The following is a 21,370-nucleotide window of genomic DNA, read 5'->3' on the forward strand; positions in this document are numbered from 1 at the left end:
ATTTTTAAAATTTAAAATTTTTAATGTTATCAATATTATAAAAAGTGCTAATATTATCCATTAGTATTTTTAAGCTAATAATCTTTAAGAAAATATTTTAAGAATTTAAAATATATTTTAAGAATATCAAAACTTTATTTTAAAAATTGTTTAATTTATATTAAAATAACAATTCTTTTTTTTTCTTCTTAGAACTTGTTTTTAATCTTTAAAAAAGTTTTTATCTTTCTATTTCAACTTATGACACCTGTAAAATAGTATAAATTTCAAATTTTATTTTGATTTAAATATACAATTTTACTTATTTAATTAATTTTAAATTATAAAATTTTAACTGGATAACAATGTATAAAATTTAAATTTCATTTTGATTTAAATAAAAGAATATTCATTTAGTTATTTTTAAATTGTAAAATTTTAACAGGATAACCATGATAATGTATAAATTTCAAATTCCATTTTGACTTAAATACAAAATTGTATTTATTTAATTATATTTAAAATGTTAATGTTACCACGCTTTTAAATATAAAAAGTTCAAATATTACCAACTAGTATTTTTAAACTAATAATCTTTAAGAAAATATTTGAATAATTTAAGAAAAAAAACCTGAACTCTAAAAACAACCAGACAGATGATGTCCTCTTTTTCCAAGGGAAAATTTCTGTAAAAAATAGTAAAAAGATGGGAAAATAACAAATAAGTGAAAAAATAAAAATCAGAAATTTGTAACACCATAAACGCCAACGTAGTGTCTTAAAACTCTGAAAAAACCAAATAAATAGACCCAAAAGAAGAATCAATTCGCAGAGCAAGAAAGAAGTCCAACTTTCTTTCAATTCTACTACTCAAAACTCTCTTCTTCTTTTTTATTTCTGAATTGCTTGTTTCAAAATGGTTTGGTTTTGGGTACTTGTTTTATTCACTGCCAATTTAAAGTTGGGTTTGACTCACATCCATGGAGGAGAGCAACCGTTGGCTAAAATCAATATCCTCCAAACAACCGTCGCCCTTCACGAATCCGCTTCTATTTCAGCTGAACCTGTTCTTCTTGGTTTGAAGGTACAATCTTTTTATGCTTTCAAGTTAACTTTTTCACGACTTCTTGATGATCTATAGAAATATGGGTTATTTACAAAGATGTTAAATTTATGATGGAAAATGTTAATCTTCAGTTTCAGAGAGAATGGCTGAAAATTTAGAACTGTGATTTCTTTCGTTGTCTTTTGCCTTCTTATACGACGGTTTTCCCTCATTTACGGCAGTTATATTTTTATCAACATAATTAACTAACTTTCAAACTGACATATGATGTAGTTATAACTAACCCGAATATAGATGTGAGCCTGTAGCATATATAAATTAGAATAGTCATTCTTTATAGTTTGACAGTTTAGTGAGTTTTGGTTGTTTTTGTGGGATCACAGGGGGAGGATACTGAATGGATAACTGTGAATTTCGTTAATCCGAAGCCGTCTTTGGATGACTGGGTTGGAGTCTTTTCTCCGGCAAAGTTCGAGTAATGTTCATCTGCAACTCATCCATGTCAAAATTTTCATCAATGTTTCCTACTTACAGTATTTAATAGGATCCTGTTTATTGTCATTCCACCCTTTGATAGCTTCATTAGTGAATTTTGCATTGTTTGAGAACTTAGAGAGACTTTGTGTTGTTTTTGGCAGCCCATCGGCCTGTCCGCCGGTGAATGAACGGAAAAAACAGCTTCCATATATATGTTCAGCTCCGATAAAGGTGAATGTGGTCCAATTTGGGATATTAGTAATCAGGATTTAGTGTTTTACAATTTTATGGCTTGAAAATTCATTCACCTTACACTTTTGTGTGCGTTTCCAGTACAAGTATGCAAATGAGTCCAGCTCATATTATGAAAAGACAGGCACTGCTTCACTGAGGTTCCAGCTTATAAATCAGCGAGCAGATTTCTCCTTTGCTTTATTTTCGGGTGGATTATCAGATGTAAATTCATATTTCCTTTTCTTTTGCCTTACAACTTCGCAAAGTATTTTTATACATCATGTTGAATCATTGATTCATGTTAGCGCCTCTTCATTAATTTAATTTATTTTCTAAGGAAAGTTGATTTTTTTTTATTAAACTAATTTCATACTTGAATATTACAGCCAATATTGGTGGCTATATCAAATCCAATATCTTTTACAAATCCTAAAGCACCCTTGTATCCACGCCTTGCTCAAGGGAAGTCTTGGAGTGAAGTAAGTTCGGAATAATGCCTCCTATGTTATGATGATTCCTTTATGAACTTCTATAGTGTTTTCTGAGCTGGGAAAAAAATATAAATCTGCTCAAAGGGAAGTAATTCGTATGAGTTAAATATAATCTTGCATTGGCTAATTCTGCAAATGTATCATCCATGATAAGTTATTAAATCCTGTAAAGCTTTGAAATCGAAGGGATATAATCCACGTTTTAATTCACTACTTTGATACCTATGTTTCCTTTGAGGATCATAATCTTATGTAAGACACCATTTCAAAGGCTTCCAATTGATGTCATATCTTTGCCTACTTGGAGCAACTCGATTCTAGCAACCATATTGTGATTTTGAATTATTTTGCATTAAAACATAATTGTTTTTGGTTTGCTATGCTGTTCTTTTTATCTAGTACTCAAGTAATAGTTGATTTGTTGGACAGATGACTGTAACCTGGACAAGTGGCTATGACATAGATGAAGCAGTGCCGTTTGTTGAGTGGGGTAGAAAAGGAGATTTGCAAGTTAGATCTCCTGCAGGAACTTTGACATTTAAACAGAACAGCATGTGTGGTATGAACGGAATTACTTTTGATGGGACTTTGATGCTGCAATACATGTTATAATATTGCTTTTAAATGTGAACATACATGATTGCTGTGGATTTTCATTTATCAGTCAAAAATCAAACTTAATTCATCTATTATGTTGATCAGTAACTCTTCCTGTTTAGTTCAACTAGTGGCTATTTAATGACAAATCGCATGCTGTTTTAATTTCGTGACTGAGAATGTTTAAGCAATATACTTTTGTGTCATGATGTCTCCAATTCGATTACATCTAGTTATCTGCAATGATAAGTTCCTTGGTTCTGACTTTATCAAGTATTATAAGACTAAGAAGATTATATTTCATCCCTCGGATTTGATATCCTGCTGTCTATGGGACTATATTAGTGAATTCTTTATTATCTCACTCATCATGATTGTCTTTTGTTCAACTTGACTCAGATTTTATTTCCTTGATTCCTCCATAAACAGAGGAGTATATTGCATACAAAATAGCTTCACCTTTTACATTGTTTGATGGAGTGAATGGTTAGGCCTATAGCATCATGCAATTTGCCTACTGATCTGCAGGTTCACCCGCAAGTACAGTTGGCTGGCGGGATCCAGGTTTCATACATACAAGTTTCTTGAAAGATTTATGGCCGAACTTCATGTAAGCATCGTAAATATCCGTTCTCCTATCTAGCTAGATAACAAATTGAAAGTTTAAATGATCCCACTTACAAGGTTATGTATGTTGTTTCAGATACATGTACAGGATGGGTCATCTCTTGTATAATGGTTCAGTCGTATGGAGCAAGACATATTCGTTTAAATCATCCCCGTATCCTGGACAAAACTCATTACAGAGAGTCGTTATATTCGGCGATATGGGGAAGGTAATATTGGAAAACCAATAATGAAGGGTTTGAGAGTGGGTGGATTTGTCAAGAGATGGAAATTTTGATAGATTGACCAACCCATGCATTTTGTCTGGCTCTTTGGAGCTTCGATGTTCTATGCACTGCCAACTATATTATTATTTTTGAATTTTGTGCGTTATATGAAAAGATTTTTTAACTCACAGGCAGAGCGTGATGGTTCAAATGAGTACAGTGATTATCAGCCTGGTTCACTCAATACTACTGACCAACTGATAAGGGACTTGGACAACATTGACATAGTTTTCCACATAGGAGACTTGACCTATTCGAATGGATACATTTCACAGTGGGACCAATTTACAGCACAGGTGGAGCCTATAGCGTCAACTGTTCCCTACATGATTGCAAGGTACTCTATGCTTCCGTTACTTATGCAGCTTAGTATGTGATTTTCGAGAATATATTTTGAGAATTAACTTTCAGATGCCGTTTAAAATACAATGTGAGTTAACTTTCAGATGCTGTTTAAAATATAATGTGTCATCTGTGTTGCAGTGGTAATCATGAACGTGATTGGCCAAACTCAGGATCGTTCTATGATACTCCGGATTCTGGTGGTGAATGTGGTGTACCAGCAGAAACCATGTTTTATTATCCTGCTGAGAACAAGGCAAAGTTTTGGTAATTTTAGTAAAATTCCTCTAGGATAAATCTTACCACTTTTCTCTTTTTGGCCGAAACAAGAGTAAGATTTGAGCATCTTAGCTGATGAAATATTCGGTATTAGCTAATTAAAAAGAATAGTAAGATGCAGTTTCCTAAAGTAATAAATAAGTGCAATTCGATACATGCATAGAATGTTGAGTGTACATCTTTGAAACTTGTCAAACACAAATAAAGTATTTAGACAGTGATTGAGGATTCTGGAGAACTGGTGTTCATTATATCTACCAGCTGTTATTTCAATTGATTAACTGTGAATACCTTCACTTAGCTAAACAGTTTGTTCCGTAGGCATAATAAGATTGGCGTTTGCAAAACTCTGCCCACTATCTCTGTGTTTTGGTCCTTTTTTCTTCCTGATAAAAACCTAAACCCAGGTCCAATGAATACTTTTCGGCTATACTCTGAAAATGCAGGTACTCTACAGATTATGGCCTATTTCACTTCTGCATAGCTGACAGTGAACACGACTGGAGAGAAGGATCAGAACAGTACAGGTTTATTGAGCAATGCCTTGCATCGGTAGATAGACATAGGCAGCCTTGGTTGATCTTTTCCGCTCATCGTGTCCTTGGATATTCATCTAATGACTGGTACAGCCAGGAGGGCGCATATGAAGAGCCTATGGGAAGGGATGGTTTGCAGAAACTTTGGCAGAAGTACAAGGTTGACATTGCCTTCTACGGCCATGTCCATAACTATGAAAGGTCATGCCCAATCTACCAGGTAAGAATTGCAAATACTGAGAGATCCTCAAATCTGCAGTGTCAAATTAAATCCCGGGATTCTTGTATCTGTTACCCCAACAGTTACCTTGTGTAGGGAACAGTTGGATAGTATATTATAAGCACTAATTTTTGTGGCATATGCTTTGTGCAGAATCAATGTGTGAACAAAGAAAAAAATCATTACTCAGGCACTGTGAACGGAACTATCCACGTCGTTGTAGGTGGAGCAGGGAGCCATCTTTCGAAATTCAGCCAACTCATCCATATTGGAGTATTTATAGAGATTATGACTTTGGATTTGTGAAGCTAACAGCATTTAACCAGTCATCCCTGTTATTTGAGTATAAGAAAAGCCGTGATGGGAAGGTTTATGATTCCTTCACTATTTCAAGGGACTATAAAGATGTCCTGGCTTGTGTTCATGATGGCTGTGAACCTACAACATTGGCATCTTGATCAAATATCATTAGGGGAAGTGTATGTTGTTAGTGGAATGATTTAGGAGAGTGTGGAGTTAAAAAAAATTGTATTGGAGGTTTAAATAGTGTGACCTCCTCCAGTTATTGGTTAAATTTATTGGACCGGTTGAATCTAAAATATAAATTAAATTGTTGTTACTAAGAACATTTTTAACATTCAAACACCATTGCTTATGCTTATATTAACAATTAATTTTTAATTAATAATCAACAAAACCCAACACTAAACAGTAATCTTAGGTAATTTACCCTATGCCTTAACTCTATTTTAATTAAAGTCTATACATTATCAACTTTTTTAGGATTTTCTTCATATCATTTAAATTTCAATAAATATTGTAACGTCCACCGGATTTGACAAGCTTTTCTATTTCATCCTCCAAAATTCTATGTTTTACTTGAAGTTCGATTAAATAAAAGTAAAAAGCAACTATCAATTCAAAATTGTTTCCTACATAGGTTTCATGATAACCATACTTAATTTAAAAATTATATATATTCATATTCATTCATTACTTCGTTTAAATTAATTGAACTTATTTATTTACGAATATTAAATGAATAGATTTATGATGCTCACAAGTAATGTTCATAAATAAAATAAAATAAAATAAAAATGATGCCATATATAATTTTTAGATTAAAAATAATAGAAAAATAAACAAGTTTTAAATTATTTATTAAACAAATATAAATGAACCAAATAAATTTTATTTGAGATTGGTTCATTTGTAGACGAGCCTCAAAGTTTTGTTTATGTGCACTTGTTTCCTTGATAAATAAACATAAATTAATAAAAACTAAATTGTTAATGAATTCTTAATCAAACGCTTTGTTCATTCACTCCGCTATACTTGATGAAAATGTTTAAAGTTTAACTACAAACACTAAATTATTTAATTGACAAATAAATTTCTTCAAATAAATTGAATAAGATAAAATAAATATGAGATATTTTAAATCATGCGTTCACTTTTCACTTAGATGATTCAAATTCAAATTAAATATTTTAAAATATTTTTATTTAATTTTAATTATAAAAATATTTTTTGAAATTTAAACAATCGATCCAATGTGATACCTAAATTATTAATTTGTGTATTATTTAGCACCTGTATTTTTATAAAATGTCCACTGTGATACATAAACTGTTAATTTATGTATTATTATGGTACATGGAATTAGCATTGTTAGTGAATACTAAACCAAATAATTAAAATTTAACATGTGAAAACTTTTCCTTTTCCAAATCATCCACATAGATAATATTTCATTATTTAGAAAACTAAATAAAACAAAAACATTAAATTAAGGCCATTTTCTATAAAGTGTTGAGAAATTTTAATTAATTGAAAATTAATATTTTCAGCAACTTAATTTTTTTAAAATATGTTCGATAATTCAGAATAAAAACTACTAGATAGAATTTTTTATAAAAAATTGTAGAAAATGATAAGTAGACACCTATTAGAGAATAAATTCAATGGTTTTCTATTTTATTTTATTTTATTTTATTTCATTTAGGATTTTATTATCCTTTATCAAACAATCTAATTACATTTAGTGTTTAATTTTAAATAAAATACCAAATATATTTTATAACTTAAATTCAACACTTAATTTTTCAATACTAATTTTTTCAACATTTATTTTCTCGACACTTGATTTTTCAATTTATCAACCATGGCCTAAATTAAATTTAAAAAAATAAATAAATCTAAACCACATATAGGGTATAAAAGAGAAGTAAATACTTTTTTTTTAAAAAAAAAGATTCAACTAGACTTTTATAAATAAAAACAAAAAATATCAACAGTACTAGACTGAAGTCCATTAGTAAAAGCCTATTAAACAAAAATAAAAGAAAAAATGGGCCTAGATCACACAGAAATGTCTCATAACTTAAAACACTAAAACAGAAAAAGGAAACCTAATCTTATCCTATACCAGTGGAAATCAACAGCTGGATACCATTAGTCAGCGTCCGTTCACTTCACCGATCCAGCTTTAATGATAGCAGTTTTCAAAATATCTTTTAATCTTCTGCTACCCATTTCCAAAGGAGTACATCTTACTTTTTCTTTCAATCTAGTTGCCTTGGTCGAAGTTTCTCTAGCGTACAACAAACGTAATCTGGAACTCCAACCAACAGGTAATGACTTTCTCCCTTCTTTAGAGCCTTTTTCACAAGAACATGGGCATATTATTCTCTATTTTAGGGATAAAATGAAACCCTATCTCTTGAAATTCTGCCTTTTTGCTTTGGATGTCTCTGATGAGTGCTCCAATGGCCAATTTGTCAAAATCTGTACTTTGGCATTTCTTTATTACAGTTTTTGAGTCTCCCATTATTTCTAGATTGTTTAAGCCCATGTAAATTCCTAATCTCATGGGTTGTAATCTTGTATGTGCATTCGCCGTAAACGGAGTTGCTATATCGGAGTGAACGACCGTCTTTGATGCCAAGATCTCGCTCCTCACATCTCGTACTATCAGACCCGAAGCAGATTTGAAAGATTGTTGGTCAAAGGCTACATCAAAAAAGATTGCAACCTTTGTTCTTCGATTAACATGTTTAGGGCCTCTGTCAACTTGAAAGGTGAGTTTATTCTCTTTTATACCATCAAACTCAAAGATGTAACTACATATTTGCTTTGAGATGTCTCTTCCTGTCGTATTTTTCCTTTCATACATTAACCGATTTCTATTGGAACAGATTAACCAAAGCCCACAACAGAAAAGTTGACACTGTTCACTAGTCCCCCGACTAAAAACCCAGGTAAGCCATTCCCACATATTGTGAATGTCGTTATTATGGACCCAGAAAAGATTTAAATAACTCCAAACATCACTGTTGTAGGACACTGTCAAAATATATGATTACTATCTTCCTTATATTGGCGACACCGAGGGCAATAATCGTCCACAGCCACTTTCTTATGCTTGAGGTTAATAAGAGTAGGAATAAAACTCCATGAGATTCTTCATACTGTAATTGTAACTTTTGAGGGAATGTATAAATTCCGTAGCTTTCTGTAGAATTTTTTGTTTCAGCCTGTATAATATAATTACTAGGACCCAAGTTAGTCTCCTGTAATAGTTTATAGGCACTTCTAACTAAGAAATCACCAGACTATTCTTCTCTCCACACTTGAAAATCATCATATGCTATCTCTGCCCAAGGAATCTGCATGATTTTCTTTGCAATATCCGTTTGAAAGGTATTCATAATAACATCTGTTTTCCAAGTCCTGTTATTAGCCTTAATCAAATCCAATACTAACTTGATGTTTTCATTGTTGTCTTGATTCTGTAATCTATCTGCTTCATCCCCCGAAATCCATAAATCATCCTAGACAGAGATATGATCCCCCGTTCCAAACCTCCATCATAAACCTTTCTCCAGAAGTCCTCTTACTACTCAAATACTTTTCCAGGCAAGCAAAGGTAAATTCCCTAACCGAGCATTATAGAAATTCGAGTTAGGATAATATTTTGCCTTCAAGACACGGGCTAATAAAGAATTTGGAAAATTAATAAAATGACAACCCTACTTTGCTAATAACGTTATATTAAATTTTTCAAGATTTCGAAATCTAAGACCACTGTTTTCTTTTAATGAGTACAGATCCTTCCAAGCACACCAATGAATACCTTTTTTATCTTAACCTTTTTGCCACCAGAATTTAGCTATGGTACCCTTCAAACCAGCACATAGTGATTTAGAAAGTAAAAAGCAAGCCATAGTGTAAGTTGGAATGGATTGAAGAATAGTCTTTATGAAGACCTCTTTCCCTCCCTGAGATAGATGCTTTATACTCCAATTATCTATCTGTTACTTGAATCTATCCTTCAAGACTTGAAAAGACGATTTCTTCTTTCTTCCCACCATATTAGGAGACCAAGATATCATTCTGGATTATTTGATTTACGCACTCTAAGTACACTCAAAACTATTATTTTTTCCCCATCCTGCGTATTATTACTAAAAAATATTGTTGACTTATCAAAGTTAACACATTGACCCGAACAATTCTCGTATTCTTACAAAATCTACTTTAAAGAATGCGCCCATCTTTTAGTAGCTTATTCAAACAAAATGCAATCATCTACAAATAGTAGATGAGAAATATGTGGCTCACTTTTACTTGCTTTTACTCCACTAAGTATTTTTTTTTCATTGCAATCGTCATAAGACTAGAGAGGAATTTCCCACAAAATAAAAATAGAAACAGATATGACTAGAGAGGCATTTCCCACAAAATAAAAATAGAAACAGACTCAAAGGATCTCCTGTCTTAGTCCTCTAGTTGGATGAAAAGTTTCTCCAATGTGTCTATTGAAAACCACCGAATACGATACTGTAGATACGTATTTCATTAAAGAATCAACCCATCCTGAATCAAAACCCATTCTCATTATTTTTTCCACAAAATTCCATTTGACCCTGTCGCACCGCAATAAACCATTTTTTCCCTACCTTCTTGTGCTTTAATGTGTGTAAAATTTCATAATCCAGTAACACATTATCAAAAATCAACCTCTGATGCACAAAAGCACTTTGTGCTAAATTAGTACATTTATCAACCACTACCCTAATTTGATTAGCAATGACCTTAACTATCAATTTATAAAGCACATTACATAAGCTAATTGGTCTAAATTGAGTAATACTTGAAGGGTTTGAAATTTTCGGTATTAGCACAATATTTGTTTTATTGGTCGAATTTATATTCATACCTCCATTTAGTCGTTGAAGACAAAAGGCTAAAACATATTCTCCGATGATCGACCAACACTTCTGATAAAATAAGGATGGAAAGCCATCCTCTCCTGGTGCTTTTGTGGAACTTAATTTTGATAATGCTTCTCGTATCTCCTCTTAGAGTTGCTCGCTTTTAGCCTAGAATTGTCTTCATCAGAAATACAGTAATCAATTCCGGACAAAATATGTTCATAATTTCCTTATCTCCTAGCTGAAAATAGCCTTTGGAAATACGATCTAGCAATTACTTCCATTTCCTTAACCTCTTTCGTCTCCCTACCATCATCGAACTGCATTTTACAAATAAAATTTCTTCTTCTCCTATGTGTCGCTTGTTTATGAAAAAAACAGTATTTTTGTCTCCAAATTTCATCCAATTTACTCGAGCCCTCTGTTTCCAGTAGTACTCATCCTTCTCAATCTCAAAATTCAGTTGTATCTTTATGTCAATAAATTCTGCCAAGTTGTCATCATTTTTATTAGATTCCAACAATTTAGTCAATTTAGAAGTTAATACCTCATTTTTTTTTATTTTTCTGCTGCGTCGAGTTTGATTAGCTGACCTCTCCAAGCCTTTTTTTACACTTTCTAACTACTCAGTAGATTTCCTGTGGAATTCTCCCAAATGTGCCGAACCTCCTCAACAAATGATTCCTCTAAAGCCCACCAAGTTTCAAACTTAAAACTTTTATTAAAATGTCCCTTAACTTCAAGTTCTGTAGTAATAAATAGTGGACAATAGTCTGATGAAGAATGAGAAAGATGTTGAATTAAGGAATCTGGAAATAAGGATATCCATTCTTTAGTAGCCAATCCCCTATCTAATCTTTCTTGAATGTTCGTTTCCGGAAAGTTTCCTCTCTCCCAAATGAACCAGTTTCCTGATAACCTACATCTAACAGATTACAATCTTCCAACGCCTTTCGAAAAGCTTCCATTCGTCTCTCCTCTCAAGGTAAGCCTCCATTTTTTTCAAATTCATACATAATTTCATTAAAGTCTCTACAAACCAGCCATGGAAGCTCCCCTTCATTACGTAAGTGCCTTAAAAGATTCCATGATTCATCCCTATCCTATGTGTAGGGAGATCCATAGAAACCAATAAATCTCCACTGGTTACTGGCATCTGTATCTTCGATTATCACATCAATATGCCATTTTGAAAAACTCTGGAACATAATATTAACATCCCCACGCCATGCTAAACATAATCCTCCTCTAGAACCAATTGAATCAACATCAATACCATTAGGAAAACCACAACTCCTTCAAACTCTTTCCATCTGACTCATTTTAATTTTTGTCTCCATGAAGAAGACCATATGGGGATTGTATAACTTCAGCGGATTCCGAAGTCTTCGAATTGTCCATGGATTCCCCAAACCATGGACATTCCAACTTAAGATTTTTATGGCTTCAGGTTGGCTTGCCTCTTGGCAGCTGCTGATAACAAATGATTAATTTCCAATAATCCCCTATTTCTAACTACCAAAATGTTACTTTCTTCAGTCTCCCCCTAGCTCTCTTTTCCCCTTCCTCTCCTATTAACACATCATCTTCCAAACCATGGTCCACTACAGTTTGGGCTTAACCTGTCAATGAATTTTCCCCTTGACATGAAGAGGACGTTCTTCCTTCCAAATTGAAACCTAAAATAGGGTCAATAACCTTGTTACTCCCTTATTTTTTACCTACTCCCCACCCACTGTTTCCTAGTGTTCGGCCGCTTACTCTGCTTCCACCCAGTACTCCTTCTCCTTCCTCTCGTAGCTAGATGCTATTCATTGCTTGGGCTCTCCGAGATTGTCTCGCAGTGATAAGTCCCAACCCATTTCAGCAATTTCTACCCCTAATGCATCTTTGCTTCACAAAAAGAATCATTATGGCCCAAACGGCCAAAATAGAAACAAAAAAGTGATAATCTTTAATACTTAAATCTAATATTTGATTCTCTTTCACCAGATTCAAGCCATCATACTCCATAAAACTTCCTATGAAATTACCCAATTGCATAGCCAAATTGTCAGAAAAAAACCTATAGGAACATCATGAATTTGTACCTACAAAATGTGTTAAAATTAAAGGAACTTTTAATGGATCCTCCCCCCATTGCAGCTTGTATAACACTAATAAATGATTATTAAAAGTCCATGGCGACCCCTTCAAAATCCTATCCATATTCATAACATGAAAAAATTGAAATAAATACTTTTTCTCCCCCGGATCTCGAATTTGAACACCACGAACAGGATGCCATAGGTTGGCCATAGTGCTATTCATTGCTAGGAAGTGAATAATACTGGCTGTTAAAAAGCATCTCACCAACCTAAAAGTCCCCACTTCTCTTTCCGTGTTCGAATCTACTTGTAGTTGTAAAACTTCTTCTTCTTTTTCATTGAGCGTTAATCCAACAAAATCTATTTCTATGGATGCAGGTAAAATCTCAAACGTACATAACCTTTTTCTAAAGATTAAAGAGGACTTTAAAGATGGTTGCTACCAACAAAACAGAAGACTCAATAAAAACCTAAAAACTTGCCAGAGAAAGCAGAAAGTTGCGTGCTAGGGTAGCAGACCTGTTCTCAACGCTATTTTTAAATAATAAACAATTTCTATATGATACAGAAGACGAAGTATACCATGTTTTCTTTTTCTTATAAGATCTAGCGTTAAGTAAATACTAAACTTACATAAGCAAAAATGTCATATTCTTCATTAAAGTAACTAATGTTATCTTTTCAAAATGAGCTTTCCATTTGAAATCAAGTTTTCTCCTCATGAAACTTTAATTGCAAAAAATTGATCTTGATTTTTTTTTCGGTTTCTTTCAAAAATTTCACCTTTTTAACTTAAGATGAACCCAAACATTTTTGAAGCAAAATTTAGAATATCTCATGGTAGTCTAAATCAAGTTATTCAACCTTCCACTTAAGTTTAATAAGTCAAGCAAAAGACATAAAATTTTGAGTTTTTTATTATTATAAAATTTGGAAAATTTTTTAGGGTTTTAAAAGAAAAAAATTGAGTTAAAAATTGAAAGCTGAGACCTATTACTACTCTGCTATTTAAATCTCCTTTGAGAAGAGATATTGATCTTTTAAAGGTTAAACTTACGTGGTTTAGTTCTATTTTTTTAATTTAATTTAATTTTTTATTTAGCTTTTTATATAATATTACATTATCGGTGTAGAATTGATAATTAGGAAAAAAAATTTACATATTAAATTTTCATTGGTTAGTTTAACATTTACTTAGGGTGTTAACTCCATGTACATAATAATATACATATTAAACATTTTAAAAGTATAAGTATCACATTGAACATATTATAAAAATATAAGTACCAAATAATAGTTCACATACCACATTGAACAATTTCAAAATATATATACCACATTGCACATTTTTTGAAAGTATAAGTACCAAATAATACACAAATTGATTGTTTAGGTATCACATTGTACATTTCAAAGAATAAGTATCACAATGGACATTTTTAAAAATATATGTACCAAATGTGATATTATCCCTTTATTTTAATCCATTTTACATTTTATTACAGTCAGCTCTCTCTGTAACTGTACTCATCCGCTATAATGACCAAGTTTATAGTAAAATCGATTTTTTACATTTTATTTTAACGCTCTGTAACAACTTTTCACTTATAACAATAACAACTACAGTTATAAAATACATTCTTTATTAAATTAGTTTTTTATAACAACATATTATCGAAAATTTTAGCAAAATTATAACTATTTCATATAAACAAAACTTATTAATTATAAATTATTAAAAAAAATGGTCTTAATTAAAACATTATTTCTATAAAATATTTAAATTTTACATGAAAATCCTAATAATAATTTATTAAATGAAAACAATCTTCAATGAGTGGAATTAAATGTATCAATTTAATAATGGATAAATATCAAAACTATACATCAACTATGGTTTAATGTGCAATTGTATACATGAACTTTGATTTTGTGTAGTTTTATACATGAAATTTTGATTTGATCCAATTCTTGTAAATTATATAACACAATTATTGATATAACATTATTTTATGTTTATATATTGCATTCATAAATAATTATATTTATCCAATATAAAAATAAATAGATGTATTTATTTCTTTAAAACATGTATGATTAAATAAAAAATAAAGTTTTAAGTATACATTTGAATCACAATTAAAGTTTCACATGCATAATTGCACAAAATTAAAGTTTATATATACAATTACACATTAAATCAAAGTTCATGTATAATTTTTAGATTTATCCCATTTAATAAACTATTAAGTTCTCTTATTAAATATTCTACTATGAATTTAGATCATTATAAACTTATAAATTGATTATTTGAATTTAAAACTCATGATAAACAAATTAATTTAATTTAATAACACATACCAATTAATTCAACTTGTTCATAATTAATCATATGAAAAAATATAAAATAAAATATGCTTAAAAGTAATAATGCATAAATTTTGTTAATTTAATTCCTCGTTCTTACTACTTTCTTTGATGAAAAATTACATCATGAATTTTGTTGTAAGTTTAGGACTAGAAAAAATTAATTCACAAACAAAATCGGCCCTAAATTGAAAGAAAAGAGAAATTGTTAAGATGGATGGCCTGGCCCATGGAGAGGTTGCCAAGTTGGGCTTCCGGGTTGAATCTACAGTCTCAAGTTTGTCCGGGCATAACTCCCATCGATTTCGAGCGCCGTAGCCTGTGTCGTTAAAGCGAGCAAAATCCGATTCCAACTCTAGGTCTTGTGGGGAGGCTATTTTTAATGACACTTTGCTTACCCGGAAGAGCTTGAGAAGTTAATATCAAAAGTTTGAAGGAGATAAGAGGTACCTAATGGAGCGTACGCTTTGGGGACATCTACCCTTGTTAGTAAGAGCCAACTCCAAAGAATCGGTGGAATATATTCTTCAAACCCTTTGGAGAACCCGGAAGACTGGTCTCGACGCCGACGACCGTCGACTCATCTGCCAAATGCTTCAGCTCCAAAACGAGTCCGACCTTGACCCAGTAATTATCCACTCCCTCACTCAAATGCTCATCGTTGTTAGTAAAGATTATAGTATTTGGTTTTTGCTAAACATTTTGTTGTACTTCCCTATTGCCGTTGTTATTTCTGTAAGATGCTAGCTTTTAACAATAGTACTACTCTTTAACAACAGTGTTGATTAAAGTAGCAAGCAAACTAGTAAGAACAACTTTCTGATTTGATAAAAAGATTTGAAATATTGAGCTTTATTAATTTTCTTATGCTCAATGATCTGTATCTGCTATAAAGAGTTTTGGAGTTCAGTTCTGGTTGTTATATGCTAGAGCTGCACTTTACAGTGATGTTGCTTCCTTAGGCTGTTTCTCACATTTGCTTTCCTAGATTTTGGCTATCTAATTGTTTCCTTTTCGAGTTTAGTTTTTTTTTTTTGGTGAAATTTCGAGTTTAGTTTTGATTGTTGTATGCTGGAGCTGGATCTAACATGGAAATTACTTCCTCTGGTTGTTTCTGGATTTTGCTTTCCCTAGATTTTGGCTATCTAATTGTTTCCTTTTCAAGTTTAGTTTTTTTTTTTGGTGAAATTTCGAGTTTAGTTTTGATTGTTGTATGCTGGAGCTGGATCTAACATGGAAATTACTTCCTCTGGTTGTTTCTGGATTTTGCTTTCCCTAGATTTTGGCTCATATAATTGTTTCTTTCCATCAATGATCTCTAGTTGGTATAAAGATTTCTCAAGTTCAGTTTTAAGTATTATATGCTGAAGCTAGAGACTTAACATGGAAATTACTGCTTCGGGTTGTTTCTGGATTTTTCTTTCTCTGGAATTTGGCTCATCAAATTGTTTGTTGTATCCCTCGATATTCCACTTGTATCAAAGATTTATTCCCATATTGGTTTCATATACTTATGTCCTTAATATTGCAGTTGCTGACCTCGTATTGAGAAAAATATTTTATATAATCTCTCTTCAAATTAGCATTTATGCGTTGTGTGCCCAAAAGGCATAGATCTTTTATCTTATCTGGCTGTTACTTAGTGAGATAAATTACGTATGCTTCTACTCTTCAGCTTCTAGTATGTCTCCGCATGTTAATGCGTAAATGTGTTTATGAGAACATCAGCAAAGATGATATTCAAAAGCTGTTTCCTAGTGAGGTTCTTCCTGAATTACAAAGACTGATGACACTTTTGCTGCAAAAGTTTCAAAGAGAATGGCGTGCAGATGTACACATGGATAAGGTCAGGAATTTTATTTTGCTCTATTTTAGGAATATTTATCCCAAATTTAGTTGGATCATGGATGGTATAGGTAACAATTTTACTTCTTAAATTAATTAAAATCAGGTTTCTTTGCCACGCTTAAAGACAATGACTTGGAATTTGGCAACTCAGGACAGTGAAGTGAGGGAACCAGTGGCTGTTATCAATTTGAAGGTATGAACCTTTTTGTTGACAAGTTGGTGCCATGGATGCCTTTATGTTACAGATTGGAGATTTTCACATGTATGGAATTGGGTAATTTATCATCTTTAAAATGTTAACATAATATGTACTTTTTCTGGATTGCATGATTTTCTTTATTCTCCCAAAGTAGTGATATGATGTTTTTTTTACTTTGCTTGCTCTTTATGCAGCTCCAAAATGATATGCAGTGTCCACAAGAGTCGGATTTGTCATTCCAATTAGCCAAAGAAACCCTGGATACAATGCTGAAGTCTGTGTACAGTATAAGAGATCAGTTGTCGAATATGGTTTGTGCCATGGCTGAGTTTGCCTTTTCACTTCCAATCCATATTTTAGTAGAAGCAAACACATTTCAGTTTCAAAATATAAATATGTTTTCTTTTTTTCCTTCTTTCAGGGTGAGACATAAAATGGACTTCTCTGCCTTGAAATCAATGCAATGTAATTTACCGTTGGTACACAAAAAATGGTGCAGGCAAACTACTTCCCTCAAAATCAACTGTTCTCTAGATTTTACTCTGTTTTTCATCTTTATGAACATTGCTTTAAAAAAAAAAACCTGCGTATGTGAAGAAAGCAACGGATCATGTTGCGTTGACTTCTCATTTTCCCCAAAAGAATCCTTGTCCAACATTCGTATCTCATAGATGTACAGATGTTGGTATGAGTGTATGATTCTTCAAATACTTGGAACAAGAATTTTGAGGATATCCACTTGTATGTGTGTGTGAGAGAGAATATACTTGCAAGGGCAAAGCTAGAAATTTTTTTTAGGTTGGAATCAAATTATAAAATTTTTGAGAGATGAAAATATAAATTTGTCATATACTAATTTATAATTCTATCATTTTGAAAGGACTAAACAGAACTTTTTCATATTTTGGGGGGTTAAAGTTCAAGTTTACCATAGATTGACATGTAATTTTATTATTTCTAAAAGAATTAATTGAGTATTTTTATTTTTAGAGGTTAAAATATAATTTTATCATAAATTAACTGAGAATGTTTAATTTTCCCTTTTTTGGGTTTTTAAGTTTATCAAAGTATTTGATAGTTTGCGACTTTTGTTCAGATATGCATTAGATGTATATCAACATAGTTTTCTACATGCAACCATGTTTAGGAGGAAGCTGCATTTAAATACATTAAGTTAAACGTATAGTTTGGTTAAGATAATAATTAAAAACATTTGATTCCATTCATAAGTTAAAAATTTTTAATTATTATCGATTGAGTTTTAGTAGATTAGTATTGGTATTATTATCAGTGTGGGAAAAGGTGGAATCAAGTATATTAAAGTGCATTATCCTTTTATTTAATAGTTGAGGAGAAGTTATGGGTAGATCGATTTAGTTACATTATTTAGTTCATCAAAATCGAATCATAAACCATTATTGCACCTAATAGAAAATGCCATGATTGAAGTTGGCTTTGATTGATTTTTTTTTTGTTAAACTTGAAAGTTAATATTTATACATGTTTTAGTAGAAAGGTTAGTAATAAATTAATTCAATTGGTAATATTTAATCACTTTCATGACTTATTTTTAGCAAAGAAAAGAAAAAAATTGGTTCATTTTTACTTATTTTTTAATTTCAAGTTTAAACTTATATTAAACTTTTTTATTTTATGTCTAATTATTATCATACATATATAATAAATAAGATTTTTCCCCTTATATTATTACACATAAATGTTTTGATTTTACCATATTCAATGTAAATTACTTTCAACATTTTTATTTGATTTTCTCGTTGTTGATTTTTGAGCATCGAATGAATGACAAGACAAAAACGATCAAGCTTTACAAGCTCACTCAACAATTATTCTTGCACTTCAAGAGGAGGTGGTCAAGAGGCAGGACAGAGGCAACTGTTAGAAAAATTAGTATGAGAAACGGTTTAATTGGCGCAGTGAAATTTCAAAAAAAAATTTATAAAATAAGATTTTTATTGTGATTTCTATAGTAATAAATTTATTAAATATAATATATTATATTTTTGAGTTAAAAGAAATAGATCAAAGTGTAATATGCCTTTAGGAATATGTTAAATTTGTTAAACAATTTAATTTTCAACTAAATGACTTGTTCATTGTTTTTAAACTCTCTTAGAGAGTAGGTCCATACTCAAAGAATCGAACACATTTCAAAAACAAAGACTTTCCAATGAGGGTAGTCGACTTTTTCTTTTGGGGCATCCATATCTGAAATTCAAATTTTCAAATTTGAATTATAATTTTCAAGAAATAAAATTATAATCTCACAAATTTAGAATAAGAAGGCTCAAGAAAACTAAAATTTATTTGAGTTAAAAGAAAAACAACTCAAATAAAATTTTCACTAAAATTCAATAGAATTTCCTAAATTTTGACACCCACTTAAATGTATATATAAAAATTCACAAGAGTTGACTTGAATTGGAAGAAGCAATAAAATAATATTTTAATAGAAAACTAAAGTCTTAGTAGGACTCTAGAGAGAGAAGGGGGTCAAGGTAGTCAGTACCATATCAATGAATGTATTATTTTTTCCCTTATATTAATACATAACAATATGAATATGTTTTAGTGTACCTTTTTAGAATTATCGATGTTTGTAAAAAAAATTTCACACACATATTTATCGTCTAAATTTTAATATTTTAATAACTTATATATTACACATTCATACCAATATATTTTAATTACATCCATATAAATATATTTATATACAAATATAAGTTTTAAAATTTTTAAGTAGGTTGAATTACTTAATTTAATAATTATAGTTTAATTTTTAAATGTAATTCTAATTTTTTTTAATAATTATAGTTCAATTTAATAAATTTTAAAATGTTTAAGTTAAAAAAATTTAAAAGTTAAGTTTAAAATATCAAAATTTTGTATCAATTGGTATGGAACGGTACACACCAGTATTGGCCAAAACGGGTCGAAACACAATGAAACAGTCAAAACGCACTGAAATCTTAGCCAAAAAAGAGCCTAAACTACTTGGTACGGTTGAGGACCGGAATGGTATGTACCATCCAATATAGTGGTACTGGTATGGTATCGACTACCATGGTGGCTACACAAGGAGAGCTCCTTAAGCCACCCATTTTTGCTTCTTGCGCCTTTCATGTATTGAGTGTAATTATATATGTATTCCAATCTTTAATCAATTAAAAACAATACATCTAATTAAACTAAAATATTTTTACAAGCTGTCTCAAGATTATTCGATTGATGTGCAAGTATATACAATCGTTGACAAGTAATAAAGTAGTGAGTAAGAGTTATCGCCTCCACAGGGACTGTTTATGCAAATCAAGTGTGCAAAATTAATTACCAAACAAATTGGTCATTGATGAAAATAAATTAAAGAGATGGGTTTTTAATTATATTAAACTAACCTAAGAATGCTTAAAATTAAATTAAATAAAGAAAAAAAAAGTATGCAAGTCTTTAAGAGAAATCACAATAGCATGCATGTTTTAGAATAATTTTCCTTCTTAATTTAGAAATATTTAAATAATGCTACTAATGTTACAAGAAATTTCATGGCAACTCGATTATTTATTAACCATGTTTTAATTACAAGTAATTTGGTTTCTCTCGAACTTTGAAGTTTAACATCTTGTCGGCATATTTCTATGTCTGTTACGACTTCAAGTTTACCTTTTCAGGTATCATCTAGAATTCGTACTTATTAAACTATTAAGTCTAGCATATGTCTATGTCAACAAATTAGTATTTTTAATAAGCAGAAAAATAGATTCTATGAGGTAATAGTAATATTTCTATAATGAAACAGTTTAACCATATAAATCCTAGGAATATGCAAGGTATTAAGGTTCTCTCGAATTATTACAAACTTTAACCTAATTTTTCAAATATAGATTAAGCATGCATCATTTAGATTTGTATCAATTAATTACAATCTGGTTAGGATTTAATAACTAATTCAATTGCATTCCTACATTTATAATGCATGAATAACACATTTATGAGTTTATCTGAATGAATAAGTAACCAAGACACATAACATCATTAACAACATTAATAATCTAAGCTATGAAAATTAAATTATTCTAACACCAAAGGAATTAAGCAACCATGATTATATTAAAAACATAAAACTAAGTTCCAAACATGTTTCTTAAATTGAACAACAAAAAATAAAAGAGTAAAGGGAAAGAAATGCAAAGCCGTTTTCGGTGGTTCTCCGAGGTACAACTCACTTGGCTACTCATTTGTTCTTCACTTATTGTAGTAGCAACCAAGCTAAAATGCTCCTATATGGCTGAATGGGGTTGCTCTCAAAGCCTTGCAAAACTCTCTAGAAAAATGGAAAAGAGAAAAGAATGGATGAATGAGGGATGATGAATTGAGGGAACGGGAAAGGGGTATTTATACTAGGAGGGGTTAGCTTGAGTTTTTTAAAACTAACATGTCAATACCCCCTTCTATGGCCTACCGCCTTGAGAAGAGGAAGGGAGGTGGATGACTTTGCTAAATATAACTAGTCCAAGCTTG

General features: G+C 31.1%; 2 protein-coding genes and 1 long non-coding RNA gene across 7 annotated transcripts; all 3 read left to right on the plus strand.

The window, feature by feature from the left end:
- Nucleotides 1–751: 751 nt before the first annotated feature.
- Nucleotides 752–5,757, plus strand: LOC107886245 (probable inactive purple acid phosphatase 27). The gene is given in 13 exon segments (XM_016810122.2): nt 752–1,063; nt 1,429–1,520; nt 1,684–1,753; nt 1,856–1,978; nt 2,143–2,235; nt 2,677–2,806; nt 3,373–3,454; nt 3,548–3,680; nt 3,869–4,074; nt 4,221–4,346; nt 4,805–5,114; nt 5,268–5,373; nt 5,376–5,757. Coding segments are annotated over 13 exon segments (1,836 nt in total). The 5' UTR covers nt 752–895; the 3' UTR covers nt 5,573–5,757.
- Nucleotides 5,758–7,420: 1,663 nt separating this feature from the next.
- LOC107886244 (uncharacterized) lies at nt 7,421–14,001 on the plus strand. 5 transcript variants are annotated; one of them, XR_001680675.2, is made up of 6 exons: nt 7,476–7,747; nt 7,954–8,194; nt 8,312–8,374; nt 8,456–8,816; nt 8,952–9,042; nt 12,796–14,001. It is a non-coding gene; the product is annotated as an uncharacterized lncRNA (long non-coding RNA). The 5 variants fall into 5 exon arrangements; XR_001680672.2 differs by having other exon boundaries at nt 7,421–8,194; XR_001680674.2 differs by having other exon boundaries at nt 7,471–8,194; nt 8,956–9,042.
- A 1,039-nt stretch (nt 14,002–15,040) lies between these two features.
- On the plus strand, nt 15,041–17,563 carry LOC107886242 (COMM domain-containing protein 9). The gene is made up of 5 exons (XM_016810121.2): nt 15,041–15,411; nt 16,460–16,630; nt 16,736–16,825; nt 17,026–17,142; nt 17,253–17,563. The coding sequence occupies exons 1-5, from the start codon at nt 15,238–15,240 to the stop codon at nt 17,262–17,264; spliced, it is 564 nt and encodes a 187-aa protein (XP_016665610.1). The 5' UTR covers nt 15,041–15,237; the 3' UTR covers nt 17,265–17,563.
- The last annotated feature ends 3,807 nt before the right edge of the window (nt 17,564–21,370 follow it).

Source organism: Gossypium hirsutum, chromosome A03 (genome assembly GCF_007990345.1).
Source record: "Gossypium hirsutum isolate 1008001.06 chromosome A03, Gossypium_hirsutum_v2.1, whole genome shotgun sequence".
Taxonomy (NCBI): Eukaryota; Viridiplantae; Streptophyta; class Magnoliopsida; order Malvales; family Malvaceae; genus Gossypium; species Gossypium hirsutum.